Below are 21,502 nucleotides of genomic sequence, written 5' to 3'. Positions count from 1 at the left end.
CTTTAGAAGGTGAGAAACAGAGAGTGCAAGGGGCTAGGGGAAGAGATGATAGCCTTCCTCCAAATGGTGAGTTCTAAGGTAAATTCCAAGAAGGTTTGGATAGGATAAGAGGTTGACGTTCTTGAGCTAATTCTTTGAACGTGTTATAAATAAAGCAAAGTGTGACTGATAAACAAATTCAGCCTGTGTTGTTTCTGGATCTGACACGATGTCAGAAATTCAGTGAGAATTACATTATTAGGATAACTCCCTTATTCGAACGAGGAATGCAATGGGAATAGGATCAGGAGTCTATATGCAAGTGCGCGGTGAAAAAGAAGCTTGTATACAGGCCTGGACCAAGAGGTTGTGAATGCTCTCAGGGATTTACACCGAATAGTGGCAGCAATGAACCAGTTCCTTATGTCAGAAACACAGTCATCCAACAGCATGGCCTACACCACCAAAGTATTGTCTGAGGTAGCAAAATACTAATCCCTTTGTGAGTGGCACTCACTTACTACTTTCAGTGTGGGGAATCATTTGGTGATGTTCACCAGCACTCTCCTGGTCCATTATACACAGCCTCATCTCTCATTATTAGTCCAAGGGAATGGTTGCTAGTATGCAGTTTGTTAGCTGGATGTTCCGACCAGAAGGGATAGAAGGAAGAACATGAAAAGATTCACTAGGTCAGGGTTAGATTAGATTAGATTCCCTACAGTGTGGAAACAGGCCCTTCGGCCCAACAAATCCACACCGACCCTCCGAAGTGTAACCCACCCAGATCCATTCCCCTACTCTATATTTACCCCTCACTAATGCACCTAACACTATGGGCAATTTAGCATGGCTAATTCACCTAACCTGCACATCTTTGGATTGTGGGAGGAAACCGGAGCGCCTGGAGGAAACCCACGCAGACACGGGGAGAATGTGCAAACTCTCACAGTCACCCAGGAGGGAATCGAACCCAGGTCCTTGGTGCTGTGAGGCAGCGGAACCACTGAAGTTGATTTGAGGCTGAAGGAACACAAAGGGTGAGGGTTGAAGGGCCTAACAGCCTTTAATACGTCTGAGCTGAACATCCAGAGTCCCATCCTGTTAGACCTTCTAACCAGCCCACCTTAGCAGTTTCCCAATAGATGCCAATGTTCTGCTTATGTGATGAGGTGGTTTGTCTTCATTCCACACCCACATGAACCCTTCCACCTTTAGAGTGGAGATCATGGCATTAAGGTCTGTATTCAGATCGTCAGGATAGCTAGAAAATCTCCTGATTTGAGTTCTTCATCTCAATAGTAAAAATCGAGTCTAAAATACTTCTTCACTGTCCTTGCTAATTCCTCATTTCCCATGATAATTTCTTCAGCCACTGCTTCAAAGGGACTAATGTTTAGTTATTTGCTTGTCTTTTATATGTGTGTGTATGGAATGAGCTGCCAGAGGTTGGTACAACATTTAAAAGGTAATTGGATGGGTTCATGAATAGCAAGGGGAGGAGGAGCATGGGACAAATGCTGGCAATCAGATAGATTAATTTGGGATATCTGTTCGGCATGGACAAGTTGGACCGAAGTGTCTGTTTCCATGCTGTACCTTTCTATGACTCGAGAAACTTGTAAAAGCTCTTATGATCCAATTTTATGCTTGTGGCTGATTTATTCTCATGTTCTGCATCTTTGACTTAACCTTTTTTATTAACTTTTTGGTGGCCCTTTGTTGGTTTCTAAAACACACTTAACGATCAGACTTATTTGTACACTTTGCAACATTATAAGCTTTTTTTTGAGGTCTTATGATTCTTATTCCATGCACTTGACCCGTTCAATCATAAGGACAGTGGTCATGAAGCCAATAATTTGGCCTCGTGATACCAATGTAATATGGTTGGAACTGGAATCCAAAAGTACTATTGCAAAACTGATCAAGAAATGACAAAAAATTTTGCTTTTTATGTTTAATCTGCACTGCTAAAAAAAAATCTGGCTATTAATTAGTTGCCATACCAAAAAAGGTTCCAGGGTAAATGATGTCTAAAGCAACCCTGTTTCATCAAGTTACGCAGAATTGCAATTTATTGCAAGCATATATAAATTACATTTCAGATTGATTTCTATTATCTCAGAAACTCAGAATTATTATAGAATTACAGAATTGTTAAGGTGAAGGAGGCCATTCAGTCCATCTTGACTGCAGCAGACGTGTTAAACAAAAAGTGCAAAGATATTCAACAGTGTTGAGTTTTTAGATGAAAAGAATGGAGTTACATCCAAATAATGTAATGAGTAATGTAAAGGTAAATTACACAAAATATATATTTCATAAAATTCACATATGCCAGATAATAACACTATAAATTATACCAGAAGCAAATTCCTGTGATTAGAGTCATTAATAAACTTTACTATTTGGCCAAATGAACAACTTAAATAATGTACTTTGCAGAATCTTTGAAGCTGCCTACCTTTTCTCACTTTGAATTCCAATTAAATGCAAAGATGTAGAAAAAGAAGTCTGAAATATCGAAACAAATAATCCTTCATTTTATTCTTATAACACAATGTTTTCACCATAGAACATTTTCAACTAAATAATCCACTTGTAATAAGATTAAAACAAAGGCTCTTTAAACATTAATTGCAAAATAATCCTCCTCCAAAGCAATGGTATAACACATGGACGTGACATTTTAGAGGATCCACAATTAGATAGGCAAAGGTCTGTTCATGCTTGTTAGTGGAAGGGTAACAAATGCCATATTCATCCTAGTGAAAAATGATAGACATGAACAATTAGTGTCACTGTTCTCACATTTTCACAAATATAAGTAACAAAGCAACATGATTTTGGAAGGCAATAATAATTTTGTAATAATTAGGCAAATAATAATGCTAAGATTTGAGTATGCTAATTTTCAATATGGATCCATGCTGGGAACATTGTTGTTTGTGATTTACATAAATGATCTGGAGGAAGGTCTAGGTGGTCTGATTAGCAAGTTTGCAGATGACACTAAGATTGGTAGAGTAGCAGAATAGAGAAAGGGACTGTCAGAGAATGCAGCAGAATAGAGGTTGATTGGAGAGTTGGGCAGAGAAATGGCAGATGGAGTTCAATTCAGGCAAATGCTAGGTTATAGAGCACATTATACGGTAAATGGAAAAGCTCTGGTTGATGTACAGAGAGATCTGGGTGTTCAGGTCCATTGTAATGTGAAGGTTGCAACGCAGATTGATAAAGGTCAAGAAGGCATATGGCATGCTTTCCTTCAGTGGGCAGGGTATATAGTACAAGAGTTGGCAGGTCATGTTGCAGCTGTCTCGGACTTTGGTTCAGCCACATTTGGAATACTGCATACAGTTCTGGTCGCTACATTGCCAAAAGGATGTGGATGCTTTGGACAGGATGCAGAGGATGTTCACCAAGATGCTGCCTGGTATTGAGGATGCTAGCTATGAAAAGAGGTTGAGTAGATTAGGATTATTTTCATCAGAAAGACAGAGGTTCAGGAGGACCTGCTTGAGGTCTACGAAATTATGAGAGGTATAGACAGGGAGTGAACTGAGTAGATTCATCTCTAATGATAAATAATATGAATGGGATATCTTTATCCCAGTCATTCGGGTAATCCTGACAGTATGCTGTTAACATGGTCTTCAAGGTCTGATGCCGCCTTTCTAAAGCTCCCTGGGATTCAGAATGATATACACTGGATTTAAATTGCTGTATACCTAAGCTATCCATAACCTCCTTAAACAGCCTAGCAGTAAAATTTGACCCGTGGTCTGACTGAATCTCTTTGGGTAGCCCATACTGTGTGAAGAAAGCAACTAAGTCCTCTACTACCCTTTTTTTTGCCTTGATACTCCGTATTGGAATTGCTTCTGGAAATCTGGGAGACACATCCATTATGGTTAACAAGTACTGGTTCCCACTTTTAGTTCTCGGGAGGGGACCTACACAATCCATTATAACCCGTGTGAACGGTTCTTCAAGTGCAGGAGTTGGCAACAAAGGGGCTGGTTTTATTACCACCTGTAGCTTACCTACCATTTGGCACGTAATAACACGTACAGCAAAAGGTAACTATATCCTTGTACGTTCCAGACCAATAAAAATGTTTTTGTATCTTACCCTGAGTCGTTTGTACCCCTAGGTGACAGGTAGATCAGAAAGAGTGCATATTCACTCATCTTTTACCATTAGATCCTGTATCTGTCAAAATTATAACTTCCTGTTCTTCATCCTGTGTTCTTTCAGAGTAAACTTTACCCACAGTGGCAAATTCTTCAAAGAGATCAAGTACTAACTCCCCTACCTAGACTGTGCACTCTCCTGCAGCTCCTCGGCTCTTCTTGGGGTCTCCTTTACTACCTTCACTAATGCCACTGGCTTAGCTTCTTTTACCACATCTTTCCCCACAATGCCTTTTATTAGCAATCAGCACTGTGTCTTTATATGTCCTACTTTACCACAGTGGAAACACCTGAGGCCTTTCACATGCTTTCCACCCTCTTGGGTATCTTTTTTTATCCTGTGGTAAACTCTTACCAGTGCTCTCTACTCTTTCTTTCATAGTGTAGGATCTCCCTTCTTCCAACTTCTGTCCCTCACAGGATGAAATTCTGGCCAGAAGCTTGTCTTATGCACCAACACGTACTCATCCACTAATTCTGCTGCCCTTCTACTTCCTGAATGTTCTGTTCCTCCACGTGAATTCTTACCATTTCTGGAAGTGAGCTTTTAAACTCCTCCAGCAGAATGATCTCTCTCAGAACCTCAAAAGTCCTATCTATCTTTAAAGCACATACCCATCAATCGGAATGACTATGTTTAATTCTTTCGAACTCAACATAGGTCTAACCTGGTTCTTTCTTTGTGTTTCGGAGCCACTGTCTATATGCTTCTGGTATCAATTCATAAGCACTTCAAATAGCCTGTTTAACCTCTTCATAATCTCTTGACCTCTCATCTGACAGCACAGCAAACATCTCATTAGCTCTGCCTACCAGTTTAGTCTGAACTAGCATTACCTACATGTCCTCTGACCACTCCATCTGCCTCGCCAATATTTCAAATGAAATAAAGAAGGCTTCAACATTTTTCTTGTCAAAATGTGGCAGAGTTTTGACATATTTTTATCTATCACTACCTTCTCTTTTAATCTCCATTCTGCCAACTTGACTTTGCTGACTAAGTCACAACTTCTCAAGTTCAAATTTTCTCTCTTTTTGCTCAGCTAAGAACCTTCTCTAGCTTTCCTTTTCCTCTATCTCACTTCTCTCTCTCTTCTCTCTCCCTTTCTTCTCTCTCTCTTTGCTCAGCTAAGAACCTTCTCTCTCTATCTCTTTCCCCTCCCTCTGTTTATTTTCTAACTCCATTTTCCTCAATTGTAGTTTAAGTTTTTTCTGCCTCTACCACACTTGTCAGTTTCTCTGATACACCTAAGTGTTTGAGTAACTCCCTTACAATTTCAGCTTTATTTTTGTCCATGGTAAAACCCAAATCTAACTTATTTGCTAATTCTAAAAGTATGACCTTTTTATTTACTTCTAAACATTCTTGGCAATTTGAGAATCATCTTCAAATCCCAGATCCTCTTTCGCAATTCTAAGAGCCATTTCCCTCATGTTTAATTTAATCAACCACAAGTCACCGAAAGTAAACAAATTCCCTTACCTATGTTTTATTTAAAGATCTGAGACACTAACCTGCAAGTGTTTAAATCTACTGGGCTTTTCTGTAGCCCCAAACCCATTCAAGTCTGTCTAAACCAGAGCAAATCCTGGACGAGCCCCCAAACAGTTACGATACAGGTAAACCCCACACTTAATTTAAACCAACATCACAGAAAAGATTTATCCTGTGCAGTAATCTGTGAAATTCGAGAGCCAAGAACTATTCCCAAAAATCACTATTTAAAGTAAAAATGAACAACTTTATTTTTTAAAGTCTAACAGAGAATAATTAATTAACAACTATTTCCAACTCCTTTTACTAACCTATCTTTTACCTTCCCCTTCTACAATACTAGCCTGATAAAACTTCCAATTAAGATTTACCAAAAAATTCAAACTTCAAACCCAGCAGCTGTTGAATCTTCTCTTTGTATTTCCTCTGTAAATTTGCTCTCCAGGGTGTCAATGTTTTTCTCTGTGTAAACTCCTTCTCCAGGCAGGTACCTCTTACTAGCAGCCTACATCTGTTAGTCCTTTGGCAGTTCTCCTCCAAATGTTCAATTTTTTTTTTGGTTTTATACCCCAAAGCATCAGATAATTTCATTTGTATTGATGTTGCCAAAATTCCAAATTCAAACTTGATTGGAATTTAGTATTTTGGGGCATAATCTAAACCGATTGGCTGAATTTGCATTTTTTTTTGTCTCCAGGCAACCCAACTCCTCTAGCTATTTGACCAAATTTTCTAGTACTTTGTATGCTTCTCTAAGTACTTGCTAGTTTTCAACTCTTTTTAAGGTACAGTACCCCTTACACCTTCATAACACGAGACATGAATGGGCAGGGAGCAGAGGGATTACAAATCCTTAGAAAATAGGTGACAGGGTTTACATAGAGGATCTGAATCAGCGCAGGCTTGTATGACTGAATGGCCTGTTCCTGTGCTGTAAGGTTCTTTGTTCTTGTTTTTGTTCTTAAATGGTAAACTCATGACCATCTTCAAAATTGCTTTTATTTAGGATTAAACAAGACAAAAATTCCCAGTGACTGAATGAGCAAAGATATTGCCTGGTTTAGCACAGGTTTGAATTGAATAGTTGATCACAGTTAAGATAATACTTAAGCAAAGAGTGTTAGCATGAATAAACCAGGGAGTGCAGAAAAAGCAACTTGGCTTGAATTTATTGCTAAAAGGAGACATTGTATGAAAGTGCAAGTACGCAGAATGTGAGGGAAAAGCTTTGCTAAGACAGGCAAGCTCTGACTAGTGTAATGCTGCATGAATCATTGGTGGGACCTCAGTTACTTACAATCTATATTAATAGCCTAGAGAAAGTGATAGAGGGTAGTGTATCGACATCTTATGACACTACAAATGCAAGATGTAAGGAGGAAATAAGGAGGATGCCGAGGGATATAACCACGTTAAGTGAGGGGAAACATTGTCAGATAGAGCATAATGTGAGGTAGGATGAGATTTCTTAACATGGTCATTAGTATAGAAAATGCCTTTTTTAAAAAAGGCGTAACATTTGAAAATGTTGATTTTCAGAAAGCCTGGGTGTACTCATATATGGAATGTTGAAAGTTGGTATCCAGGTACAACAAGTAATGAATGGTAAACAGCAGGTTGATCGTTATTGCAAGAGAAATGAAATTTAAGAATTAAAGAAAGAACACTTGCCTCAAAGCCGGTATGAGCAAAGGTTCATTGGATTCGCTCCTTGGACAAGAGCCGACCAAAGTTGGATTTATAAGCCCTGGAGTTTAGAAGAATGAAAAATGAAGCCTGCCAGAGTTTGAAGATTGATCCAAGATTTTTCCCAAAGCTAGGAAATCTCAAATACCGGGCCATAGAGTCAGTGATTGTGGGCGCTCTGTCATGAATATATTTAGGGTTGAGGTAAACAGGTGTTTGGTCCCTCAGGGAATGAAGAGATAAGGGAAGCAGACATGAAACTAGAATGGGAACCAATGAAGAGTCATGATCACCCTGAACGACAGTGCACACTGTACAGACAGAATGGTTTCCATCCACTCCTATCTCACATATTCACATCAGACGTTATTTCACAATTACTGTCAATGATTTGATTTGGTAAGAGGTCAAAATACTGGATGGAAATAATAATAAATTATTAACACAACTTCAAAGTTTATGAGAAGATTTGTAGCTCAGGTGCTCGTTGTTGTGGTTCTATTCGCCGAGCTGGGAATTTGTGTTGCAGACGTTTCGTCCCCTTTCTAGGTGACATCCTCAGTGCTTGGGAGCCTCCTGTGAAGCGCTTCTGTGATCTATCCTCCGGCATTTGTAGTGGTTTGTCTCTGCCGCTTCCGGTTGTCAGTTCCAGCTGTCTGCTGCAGTGGCCGGTATATTGGGTCCAGGTCGATGTGCTTATTGATTGAATCTGTGGATGAGTGCCATGCCTCTAGGAATTCCCTGGCTGTTCTCTATTTGGCTTGTCCTATAATAGTAGTGTTGTCCCAGTCGAACTCATGTTGCTTGTCATCTGAGTGTGTGGCTACTATTAACATAACTGTGTTATGTTCTTTAGTCTGCTATTTTAACTCAAGGTGCATGGTTAGCTCAGTTGGCTGGACAGCTGGTTTGCAATGTAGTGTGATGCCAACAGTATGGGTTCAGTTCCTGTACTAACTGAGGTTACTGTGAAGGACTGTCCTTCTCAACCTCTCCCCTCACCTTAGGCATGGTGACCCTCAGGTTAAACCATCAGTTGTGTCTCTCCAATGACAGCAGTCCTATGGTCTGACAGCATGATGGCAACTTCAGCTTAGTTGTCGATGCTGTTATTTAAAATGGTAATGCTCCCATTAATGTAATAGACTGGAATTCCATATGTATAAATAATGAGTAAATTTAATATCTAGGTTCTATCTTTGTAAATTAGCACATCAGCCACAAACTTAAAGGAAATCAAAACCACAAATTGTAATGGAATTGATACTTACATTGGCTGTAACTTTGAACACTGTGGAGATGATGCGTATGTCTTTTGTGTCAGGATCCTTCTGTACACTACAGGAAAACAAATTCTGGTTCAGTATTTTATCGTGTTTTATAGTAAAGTGATGTGTTATAGTACTATGACAAATCTGTTTCTAAAATGCTAGTGAGACATCCTTTTTAACTTAAGCTATTGTCAGCAAATTCCTTCCACTTTTCTGGGTAAATCTATGAAACAATCAGAGAATCCCTACAGTGTGGAATTAGGCTATTCAGCCCATCAAGTCCACACTGACCCTCTGAACAACATTTCACCCAGAACCATCCTTCTCCCTGTAACCTTGCATTTCCCATAGTTAATCCATTTAGTCTGCACATCCCTGGACATTGTTGGCAATTTGGCATAGCCAATCCACCTAACCTTCACACCTTTGAATTGTGGGAGGAAACCAAAGCACCTGGAGAAAACCTACGCAGACACAGGTGGAATGTGCAAACTCCATACAGTGGCCTGAGGCTGGAACCGACCCTGGGTCCCTGGTGCTGTGAGGGAGGAAGACTAACATAGAGGCACTGTTTTCTTGATTTTCTAACTGGGGCTGTTTCCTGTCGTATTTTGAATTAGTGTAACAGTACCAAGTATCACAGCTGCCTAAAAGGTTGATTGGACAGCATTAGAGACCTACTGAGGTGGGTCGGCTATGGCAATTGTATGCTAAATACAATTTCAAGTAAATGTAAAAAGACAGTATGGAATCAGTTAAATGTGTCAGACATGGAATGAGCTTGGGGAACATAAGAAAAAGACATGAGCAAGTGATTGGTGAGCTCAAAACCTATTACATTTCCATCTTCCCTTGGTTCTGATGAAACATGATCATCCTGAAACATTAGCATTGTTTCTCTCCACAGACACTGCTTGATCTACTGAGTATTTCCTGCATATTCAGTTTTTACTTCAAATTTGCAGCACTTTGCTTTTGTTTTAGAAATAGACATTCAGGTAAAGAGAACAAATGGATTCAAGAGGTAACAAGGTATACGAGGATTTTCCTGGGGGTTTGGAGGTAGCTGCAATAAGGTTATCTTCCTCAACGACAGGACAAAGAGAACAACCTCTCCAACCCAGCAGACACTGCGGGAAATAACTGAGGAGTAGCTGCAGAAGTCACCAGATTGCCTGCAGGCCACGGACAGTGAAGCATAATGACACAGAAAGGTGTAACATCAAGCTGTCAGATGCCAGGTCCCAATCTTTTCCTGATTTGGCAGCATCTGTGGAGAAAAATCAGTGTTTAACGGTTTGGGTCCACTGACCCTTTTTCAGTTCTGACCCGAAACATTACCTCTCATTTCTCTCCACAGATGCTGCTAGACCTGCTGAGATTTTTCAGCAATTTCTGTTTTTGTTTCTGACTTCCAGCATCCATAGTTCTTTTGATTTATTTCCTCCATTCTCTCCTTTCGTGGTATTCTCCAGTCCTGTGTGGCACTAATCAAAACAACACGCCTTGCAGCTCCACTCGTTCCCTTGTGTCCAAAACCTTAACATTCCCCATCACACTCTTTCGATTGCTCAGTCAGCCCCCGTAAACACTGTCCTTCCCTCCTCCACACTCTTTAGGAATCGTCTTGTTTCTCTGCTTTCTCTCACTTTCGGACAGCACACAACTTGGTGTGAAGAACTAACCAATGGAATGGGGGGGGGGGGGGGTGCGGGGCGCAGGGCAGGGGAACCAGTAGGGATGGAGAGTTGTTGGGCCTGGTCCTCCAATGATACAAACTTTATTGGACATTGGAAATATGCGAAAAAAAGACTTGTATGTGTACAGCATTTTTCAGGACATCGATGTGCCACAAGTAAATAAAGTATATTTGAGTGTAATTACTGTTGTAATGTAGAGGATGTAGCAGACAATATATGCTCAGAAAACTCCCTCAAACAGTAATGTGACGATGACCAAGTGTCGATGCAGGGTAACTATTGACCAGGCTACCAGGTATAACTCTCTTGATCTTAAACAGTTTAAAAAGGCACACACTGGAAGCTTTTCATCCGGCACTCATCAGGACTGAGCTGCAAGAAGTCAAACTTACAGAGAGGACACTACTTTCTTCAGCATGTGAAGATTGGTTAGACTATAGTTGGCATGAAGATACAGCAGGAACTGTCAATCTTAGTTAGCTAAAAGGAATACTCAGACAGGCTGGTAGACAGTTCTCAGAGAGAGTAGCAGGGATTGGCAGTCTCCATAATGTTTTACTCAATAAAGCATTGTGCTGTATGGACAGATACTTTCACTACACACCATTATCTTTAGAATAGTGCTACTGGATCTTTTGCATCCAGACACGCAGGTTGTTGTGGTCTTTGTTTAATATCTCATCAAATCCACAGCACCTCTAATGACGGAGTATTTCCTCACGACTGCATTGAAGTGTTAACCTTCAGTTTTTGCCCAAAAGTGAAACCTGAACCCAGGACCTTGTGACTGACAGCTCAGCCAAGATGCAACTAGTGGTTGTGGGGATAGTCGGAATATTGAAGAGGTAGTGATGTAGTCATAGTGGGGGTCGGTAGGGGAGCTGACTGTGAGGAGGTCAGTGTGAGTGATTGTGCAGTCAGTCCTGTATTTACTCAGAAATTAGACTCAAATTTTCCTTCCTAACATTTCCTGAGTAGCAATTCAATGAAGTACTACAAAAGTGTGCAGTCTTTGACTCTAGCTCACAGTCAGAGATCATCGAGGAGGACTGGGGAGTAGGCTCATTGCCTGTGAGAAATGTAAATGTCCTGGGCAATTGGACCACGGTCAGTACATAGGGACTTCCACAATCTGACAGATACATTGGATTGTGATTTCAATATCTAACAATCTGGAGACCAGAAAATCAGAGCTAAAGCCCCTAACACTTCCACAACATTATGTCATAAAAATCCTGTCTCACCGAGAGGTTGGAATAAAAATACTGCCCATACTGATTGCAGCTCAATCAAATTTGCCTGGAATGTTAATGATTGTTAATGTTAGTCTCTGCTTTGAGCCTGTTAGTCTGAACTATCAATCTTCTCACCATTTGAGCAGCTTTTTCATATATTGGCCAAAAATGGATGGAAAATCTGGCCATTAAAAATATTTTACAATATTCCCTGCATCATGAAATGTTCTATAATGTGGAAACATCTAGACTTCTAAGGGTCACATTGTAATGGGCTTCTTAACGTTACTTTCTCTCAGATTTCAAAACTTTGATTCACGTTTATGGCTCTGTATAAAACTATACATCAGCTTCAATAAATCATTGTAATTTCCCATTGCTCAAGAAAGAAAGGGCTGTAGAGACATGCATTAAGCCATTCAATCTGTGCCAGCTTGTAAAGAGCTATCCAGCCTAATCTTATTTTCAAAGGCTTGATCTGTCACTTTGTACAGTCAAATATATATCAAAATACTTTTTAAATAAGGTGAGGGTTTTTGCCTCAACCATCCTATGACCCAGCTTCTGACCCACACCATGCTCTGGTGAAAAGATTTCTCCTAACCTTCCCTCCAATCCAACTGGAAATAACTTTAAATCTATGCCTGTTGGATTAATGGCCTCGCTGTTAAGGGGTTCTCCCAGACTTTTGAGACCCGTCTTAATTTTATATGCATCAGTTAAACTTCCCCTCAGCCTCTTCTATTCCAAACAAAAGAACCCCAGCTTATCTGATCTTTCCTCATGGCTGAATCTTTCCAGTCTGAGCAACATCTTTGGGAAATTTCCCTGTACCCTCTCTGAAATGAGCACATTCCACTTGATTGGTAAGGGGATCGAGGGTTACAGGAAGAAAGTAAGGGAATGGCCTTACGAAACATGTCAGCCAGAATCAAATAGCGGTACAGACTTGATGGACCAAATGGCCTAATTCTATTTCTATGTGTTATGCTGTTACGGTCTTGTAATGTGATGATTAGAACCGTATGCAGTACTCCAGCTGTTGTCTAATGAGCATAACCATCCTGCTCTTATATTCTATGCCTTAGTTTATAAATATCAGAAACCTTTTCAGATAGACATTAATGCAACAATTAAAAACAAAAGCTGCAATTTCCTTTGTTCCTAACTACATTTTAAAATGAACAATGCATGAATGCTATAGTGCCATGGATAACATAAATCTAAAATCAATATTGGAATCTCCCTTCAAAAGCAGTGACACTAAGACAGGCTGTGTCTGAAACAAACAATATCAGGCATGGTACATATGGCACTGTAATTCAACACACAGTTTCTAAGCTTAATTGTATAATTGCCTACATTCCTTTTATTTCTTGATAGTTTATATTGTGGGTTGAACAGATTCCATGTTATATCCTTGTAAATCAAACTGCAATATCTGGAGTTATTATTGAGTTTAACTTGAATGCATTATGCTGGTAGGCTGGTGCATTACATTTATAACTTGGGGCACTAGGACGAGAGACGCCACAGCGTAGGGAGAAGTGATGGCTTAATGGAATTAGCACTGGACTATGGTTCCGGAGACTCAAGTAATGGTCCAGGGAGCTAGCCCCCATGGCAGTTAGTGCAACTTGAATTCAATTTTTTTTAAATTTTGAAATTAGGTTTCTAATAATGTTGAAACCCTGGTCAATTGTGGGTTCACTAATGTCCTTTAGGGATGGAAACTGCTGTCCTTACCTAGTCTGGCCTTCGTGTGACTCCAGACCCACAGCAAGGTGGTTAAATGGAAGGTTACAAGTCTGGAAGCATTCGGCTGGATGTAATGATATTGAGCAAATGGGATGTGATTCATAGGATTTTGGCAACAATACTGAAGATTGGTGCTCTAGAATTAGTTGCACCCCCACTCGAACTGTTACAGTCCAGGTAAAATACTGGTATCAATCCAACAATGTGTAAAATTGCCCAGATATGTCCTAGCCATAATAAAGCCGGACAGCTCCAACCCAGTCCATCTTCTACCATCAGCAAAGTGACAGAAGAAATCGTTGATAGTGCCCCCAAGTGGCACTGCTCTGCAATAAGCTGCTCATTGATGTTTACTCTGGGTCTACAATAGCCTGTCAGTTCCTAATTCCATCACAGCCTTGGTCCAAGTGTAAACAAATTAACTAAAATCCAGAGGTGTAATGAAAGTGATTTCCTCCGACGTTAAGGCTGCGTGACATTAAGTATGTATCAAGAAGCCTTACAACTCACTGGGGTAGCAGACTATTCCCAGTGTCATCACAAAAGTTAACGCTTATAAAAGAAATACATAAAACCCCCAAACTACCTGATTTTCAGACTCAGTTTGATAGAAATCATGGACCAGGTTTCTGTAATTCAGTATTAATCACAGAGATTTAGATTATGCCTACAAGTAAACAATTAAACTCAACTACGTAAACTGTACAAATTAAAGCATACACACAAAGCACAAACACAAATACATGCACACACACACACAGAGACACAGACATAAGCATACACACACAGACACATACACACACAAACACACACACAGACATATACACACACACACACAGAGACACAGACATAAGCATACACACACAGACACATACACACACAAACACACACACACAGACATACACACACACACACAGACACATACACACACACAGACACATACACACACACATATACACACACACAGACAGACACATACACACATACAAACATAAAGAAGGAAAAGAAAAACACATGGGCTGAGGGACAACTGGAAAAGCAGTCCTGTAGTCTTTGGTCACATGATCACCCTTCACTGAACCTGAATTGCCTGTTTAAGGGCCTCAGTGACCAGTGCAGTGGGAAGATCGGGCGTGGTCTTTCTCACCAGATCGTCATCCTGGTGGAGTTGGGGAGACTACAGGGTTTGGCACTGCCACTGCCCTTACTGGATAAATGCCCTTTCTGTCTCCAAGCTTGCCACTTCTTGAGAAGATTGTGGCCAATGTTTCAGGAAATAAAACTGCAACATAAAGTTACAACTTTAAAACAAAAATACATACCATTCAGAAACCTGAAAGTTAATCTTGAAGTATCACAGGTTAAAAAAGAACTTAAATTAACAAAGGAAAATAGCTAATAAAATTGCTCAAGTCGTAATTTTAAAAATATGCAGATAAAAATCTGCTCTGATATTAGTCATCTGGCACTTTGCTTAAGCACTTAATGCATATTCTTAAAATTCTCGGTTACTTTAGTTGAGGTATTATCTCAGCTATTTTAAACAGGATAATGTCTAAGCCAAAATAATTTTAAGTAAATGTATTAATTGCTTGCACTGTAATATTCCACATTTATTCCTAGATGTATTATATAAACTGATACACAAAGCAAAATGTTCATGTTATTTTAGATTAGATTAGATTACTTACAGTGTGGAAACAGGCCCTTTGGCCCAACAAGTCCACACCAACCCGCCCTTACATATACCCCTTACCTAACACTACGGGCAATTTAGCATGGCCAATTCACCTGACCCGCGATCTTTGGACTGTGGGAGGAAACCGGAGCACCCGGAGGAAACCCACGCAGACACGGGGAGAACGTGCAAACTGGCGCTGTGAGGCAGCAGTGTTAACCACTGTGCCACCGTGCCGTGTAGCAGGATTTAAAATATGGAGATTTTTACTGTAATTTACTGTGCTACATGGTGTTCTAGCTGCTTTTTGAGCAGATCATTACATCTAATGAGCCATATTTAAGCTATAATACAAATGTATTTCACACAATACCCGTGGCTGGCAGAAACAAAACTGATTTAGCTTGGGGGAGTTTCTGTGGGAAACTTGGAAAATCGATTTTTCCCACATGATATGGAGTTTGGGCTTTGTTTCCATTTGCGTGGAGAACACCTGAAAGTTTTAGCTGCAGGTAAGTTAACTGCTGTTGTTAACGTGAGCATGAAAGAGGAAAGGTGACGAGCTGATCTTCAATACTGAGCTGGATGTCTAATTCCAAAACCCCAGACAGGGGTGTGAGGTGGTGGGGCAGTTTGATAGACCAGGGAAGTTTCCCAAAGGTATTTTTGCCTCCTTTATGTTACCAGGCTTTCTGTGGTTTGGGAAATCAGGTTAGACAAGATTAAAATTGCCAAGTAAGCAAAAATCAGTAAGTTTCAGGCTTTTTAATATATTTAAATAGCTAACTCTGGCTTTCCACTTCATGTCACACCTCAGTTAAACATGAAATTGGGCTGCTTGGAGGTGGTTTGAGATTTTTAATGTTTTAATATCTCACCTGATCCAACAAAGCTGATTTTTAGCCTTAAATCTCAGGCAGCATAACAACTTGCATTGTATACAATCTTTAATGTGGAACAACCCGAGAAATTTCACCAGTGAAGACCAGACATTGAAAGAATGTGGGGGAAATGGTTAGGGAAGGTATAATCAGAAAAGTAATTGCACACCACTTTTTATTGGGAGACAAAGCAGAATGGTTGAAAACAAAGTAGAAGGATGTAAGTTGGATTGGAAAACTGGGAGCTACTGCAAAAGTAAGGCAGAGAAAGTTTATTCAGGAATTTGTAATTGAAAACAACACCTTTCTATAAAATTAACTGAAGAATGTCATCACCTGGTTCTTGATTTGAGGATGACCTATAACTCAGGTTCATGGTTTCTGCACTGGGTCTTCATGTGACTGAATAGACTGACTCTCAGCTCACAGAGCTTTGCTCATGAGGCAAGTGCTATCCTGATCTATTTGAATTAGAGTGCAGTACGTGTTCTTTTTCAGCTGCAGGCTTCCTCTATTAAGGCATTTGAATCAAAGCACGACGCAGCTTGATGGACAGGTTGTCGTTGCCACTTTCAGCCAAGCTCCTCCCACTCATTTATGTCAACGATGCTGTGCAATAGAAAACAGTTTAAAGAGTCTCTGACCGTCCAATTCTATTTTAATTTAGTCCTTGCCCTCCCCTTCACTGTTTGATCACACAGCATTGCCCTTAGATGTGAAGGACACTGCTTGTCACTGGCCACTCGGGTGTTTCCTTTCTTTCTGGTGGTGGAAACTGAATAAAGATTTGTGCACCTTGTGTCTCTCACTGTGTCTCACACCTGCACGCACACAACATGGGTGCTGGGGGAAAAAAATAAGCACTACCGCAGTTAGGTGGTAGAAAAAAAAACAAAAGAAAAAAGAGAAAAAATAAACAGAGGAACCAAATAAGCACTACTGCAGTTGGGTGGTAGTGTGGGGGAAAAAATGTAGGAGTGTTAGACATCCTATTCAAAAAGAAAAAAAAAGTCTCTGCAGCATTGTCCAACCTTGGCACCCTGGCCGTTTGATTGTTGAGAAAACAGGATCTGTTGAGAGAGACAGTTCTGGGCCATCCAGAAATGGTGTCTAGTCCATTGCAGTTTATTTTGTTGGAGTTTTGCCTGAAAATGAACAAATAAACAGGAGAAGAAGTAGATCATTCAGCCCATCGGATCTGCTCTACCGTTCACTAAGTGCAGGAGCTTGCTTGAAAAGGACACCAGAGCTGTTCAACAGGTCCTCCAGAGAATGAAGTGGAGGCAATAATGATGAAATCCCTCCAGCACTCGTGTTGCTGATGTATAGGGATTTACATCTCATTACAGTGTTCAACTATTGATGACAAATGCACTGTATACTGTGTACTAGGACTTTTGTTGACTTGTGGAGAATTTTGTTGTCAAAAACTCTCTGCTGTAGTTTGTAGAAGGTTGGATTGATGCATTCCTTCCATAGATCCCCACCAGACTAGTGGAGAGGTTTCAGTGGCCAGACAATGATCTGATTAATGCTATTGTGAGCTCCTTGCTCCTGTCAGGAATGGTCACAGCAACAAGGGGAGGTGCCAGATTGATTTAGTCCAAAATGTCCTCAATGGCCAAACTGGTAAAGAAAGACTGTGAAGAATGAAGAACTTTGGAAATATGATAGTGAGCTAATATTTGAATTGTACATGGAACTGCAGATTAACAGCCACTAAGGAAAGCATTGGAGAAGTTGAATTTGTAGATGGGAAAAGAACAGTTGATTTCTGAAGCAGTAGGGTTTGAGCTAAACAAGATGTTAAAGGTGGAAATAGATAGACCTGGTAATGACTCAGAGCATAGGGTGGGGGAGAGGAGGTGAGAGGAGTTAACACAGCTCAGGAGAAACCAACAGCCAGGAAAGGGGATGAGATCAGGAGCTATGTTATAAAGTCTCTTGTAGGAATAAACCAAAGGTCTCCCTCTTGTATACATTGATTAGAATCATGTTCATGTTAGACAGATAACTAGACATCGCAGCTATGATCATGGAGCTGAAAAGATGGAAAGGCAACAAATGGTGTTGGCATTCAAAAGAAAATTGATGCCATTAATACTTGTAAGTCTTGGTTTAGTGAGGCGTTACCAACTGCAGATATATTCTCCAAAAGACATTTAAAAACAAGAAACATGGCTCCCTACTGGAGGTGGCCTCCTGGAGTCATCCAGGCTTTAGAGGCCTAAACATAGCTTGCCAGGTCCATGTAGTCAGGAACACAGCAGGATGTCATCAGACAAAACATAAAAGTTTGCAAATAACAAAGCATTGGCTGCGCCTCAGCGGAAAAACTTTTGGGAAGGTCTGAACAAATTGGGAGGAGGAAGGAGTGTGCTCTCGGAACAACCAGAAACAGGGCATCAGTCCATTCAGCCCAGCTGCAGCATTCACTCTGCATCTGGGCATCAGAGCAACTCTCATTTAAACTGAGAAACAGCAGGAGCACAACAAGAACAGGTGGGGGAGGAGGGGAAGGAGGGGGAGGAACAGGAGGGGGAGGAGGGGAGGAGCAGGAGGGGGGAGGGGGAGGAACAGGAGGGGCTGGATGGGGAGGAACAGGAGAAAGAGGAAGGGGAGGAGGGGGAGGAACAGGAGGGGGAGGAGGGGGCAGGGGGGAGGAACAGGAGGGGGGAGGTGGGGCGGTGGAACGGGGAGGAGAAACGGGGGGGAACAGGAGGGGAGGGAGGGGGAGGAGGAACGGGGAGGAGGAACGGGGAGGAGGACCAGGAGGAGGAACAGGAGGGGGAGGAGGCGGAAGAACAGCAGGGGGAGGAGGAACAGGATGGCGAGGAGGGGGAGGAGGAACGGGGAGGAGGAACGGGGAGGAGGAACAGGGGGGGAGCAGGAGGGGGAGGAGCGGGCAGAGGGGGAGGAACAGGAGGGGGGAGGTGGGGGCGGAGGAATGGGGAGGAGAAACGGGGAGGAACAGGAGGGGAGGAGGGGGAGGAGGAACGGGGAGGAGGACCAGGAGGGGAGGAGGGGGAGGAGGAAAAGGAATAGGAAGGGGAGGAGTGGGAGGAGGGAAAGGAGTAGGAACAGAAAGGTTAAACATATTGTTGCTGTGGGTTCCGGTGCTCTCAAAGAACATTCCTCATTTCATAATCACTCAACCAGTATCAGGAGACTTTCTGAAAAACCCTGTCAATGTTTCAGTAACACTCGAACAACACCCGCTTTCACATACAAATTAAACATTTCACCTAAAACAAGTAAATGTTCTCCCCCATCTCAGTAAACACCTTGACGGGAGGAGAGGTATTTGGTCATATTGTTAGGGGTCCTTTTTGGTTAAAATAGGAGGAATACCTAAGGCCATAAAACCCACAGGAAGAACACACTTCCTGTACTCCACAACATACCGAGTACAAAGCTCGGTACAAGATTAATAGCTATTGCAGGAATTTAAAGTAAGCCTTAAATAGGATTATCATGATTACAATGTAACAAAAGTAATGTACAACAAAATTTGTAAACTAGGCCTAGAGACTGGATGATGTGGGGAGACTGAACTACCTGGTCAAGTCCACACCCCCCAACAACCCCCCTCCCTCCCCCCCACCCCCCCCGGCACTCTCCCCTACCACCGCAGGGATTGCAAAACCTATGCCCACACCCCCCTCCCCCAACTTACCTCAGTCCAAGGCCCCAAAGGAGCCTTCCACATCCATCAAAGTTTCATCTGCACTTCCACACAGGTCATTTATTGTATCTGTTGCTCCCGATGCGGTCTCCTCTACACTGGGGAGACTGGACGCCTTGTAGCAGAGCGCTTTAGGGAACATCTGTGGCCGTACATTTCAACTCTCCCGCCCATTCTGCCGAGGACATGCAGGTCCTGGGCCTCCTCCATCACCACTCCCTCACCACCCGACGCCTGGAGGAAGAACGCCTCATTTTCTGCCTCGGAACACTTCAACCCCAGGGCATCAATGAGGATTTCACCAGTTTCGTCATTTCCCCTCCCCCCACTTTACCCCAGTTCCAACCTGCCAGCTCAGCATCGTCCTCATGACTTGTCCCACCTTCCCATCTCTCCGCTCCACCCTCCTCTTCAATCTATCACCTTCATCCCCACCTCCATCCACCTATTGCACTCTCAGCTATCTTATCCTCAGCCCCCCGCTCCCCACCCCCCCCCCCCAATTTATCTCTCCATCCCCGAGGCTCCCTGCCTCTATTGCTGACGATGGGCTCCAGCCCGGAACTTCAACTCTCCTGCCCCTCGGATGCTGCCTGACCTGCTGTGCTTTTCCAGCAACATACTCTCAACTAGAATAAAACGCACCAACATTGTCAGCTTTGCCAAGTGCTTTAGTTTATCGGACCCTGGTAAGTTTTACAAGTAATTTTACAAAATTAAGAAACTGAAAAATAAAAATATTTTAATTAACTCCTTTTCATTTCAAATTTGCCACTGTACATGAGATTTGCAACTCCCAGTGAGGTGCAGTGAATTAATTCTTAACAAAGATCCTTAATTTCCTTCAATGGCCCTCAGTAACATGTATATTTTCATCACAGTTACTGCAAAATCTTTCCACATCTACCACATAGTTTCAAGTAACAAAAGCATGATTGTGAATAAATATAAACTGAGTATCTTTGATGCAATAATTGCCAATATATTTTTGATAGGCTGAACACGTCACAACAATATACACATTTGCGAAGGAAAGATTCACGTAAATATATCGTAAATAAAGGAATAAAAAAAGCAGGACTATGCTTTGTGCTGTAACATAACTTAAAGACCTTCTGATGATCTGATGGGTGGCACCGTGGCTCAGTGGTTAGCAGAGACCTGGGTTCAATTCCCGCCTCAGGTGACTGACTGTGTGGAGTTTGCACATTTTCCCTGTGTCTGCGTGGGTTTCCTCCGGGTGCTCCGGTTTCCTCCCACAGTCCAAAAGATGTGCGGGTCAGGTGAATTGGCCATGCTAAATTGCCCGTAGTGTTAGGTGTAGGGGAATGGGTCTGGGTGGGTTGCTCTTCGGTGGGTCGGTGTGGACTTGTTGGGCCGAGGGGCCTGTTTCCACACTGTAAAATAATCTAATCTTACATTGCTCATTCTTGCCGTTTATCAGATTCCTCAGTTGCAGCTGTGCAAATTATTCTGACACCTTCATACCTTTCACACACTGGGACTGGAACTGTTTCCTTCTGGACATCTCCACCCAAACAATGTCCAAGCAAGTGAGATGCCCTCCATTGAGGCCTGAGGTAATTGAAGGCAATGTGATACTGACACATCCTAAACAACTTCAGGCTCTTCAGTTAAGATTACTGTTATGTTTGCTATTCCATTCTTCGAGCTTCAAGGTAAGGCAAATGTAATAACAAAACAAGGAAAATGAATGCATCACAAAGTGTGCAACTTTCCTGTAAGTGTAATGTGAAAGCTAAAAGTGCAACATCAGGAGTAAGAAGGAACACAAATGTATGCAGTAACTTGACCGATGATTTCCTCCTACCCCTCCAGCAAATTTGCAGTTCCAAGCTTTTCCTCCACAGGCCACTGTCATGGAGTATGTGATCAAGTATACAGAGAACAGGAATTATTACATTAGAAAGAATG

The 21,502-nt window shown here is 41.7% G+C and overlaps 1 protein-coding gene across 1 annotated transcript in view; it reads right to left on the bottom strand.

The window, feature by feature from the left end:
- Window positions 1–2,615: 2,615 nt before the first annotated feature.
- Window positions 2,616–21,502, bottom strand: part of cfap300 (cilia and flagella associated protein 300) — a 33,573-nt gene continuing 14,686 nt past the window's right edge. Inside the window, exons 6-7 of the mRNA XM_060826423.1 lie at window positions 8,631–8,697; window positions 2,616–2,747 (exon numbers count right to left, since the gene is read on the bottom strand). Coding sequence (XP_060682406.1) covers window positions 2,616–2,747; window positions 8,631–8,697 — 199 coding nt within the window. The remainder of the gene's footprint in view (window positions 2,748–8,630; window positions 8,698–21,502) is intronic.

Source organism: Hemiscyllium ocellatum, chromosome 6 (assembly GCF_020745735.1).
Source record: "Hemiscyllium ocellatum isolate sHemOce1 chromosome 6, sHemOce1.pat.X.cur, whole genome shotgun sequence".
Lineage (NCBI taxonomy): Eukaryota > Metazoa > Chordata > Chondrichthyes > Orectolobiformes > Hemiscylliidae > Hemiscyllium > Hemiscyllium ocellatum.
The sequence above is the reverse complement of the archived record's forward strand: the minus strand, read 5'-3'. Positions and strand labels throughout refer to the sequence as shown.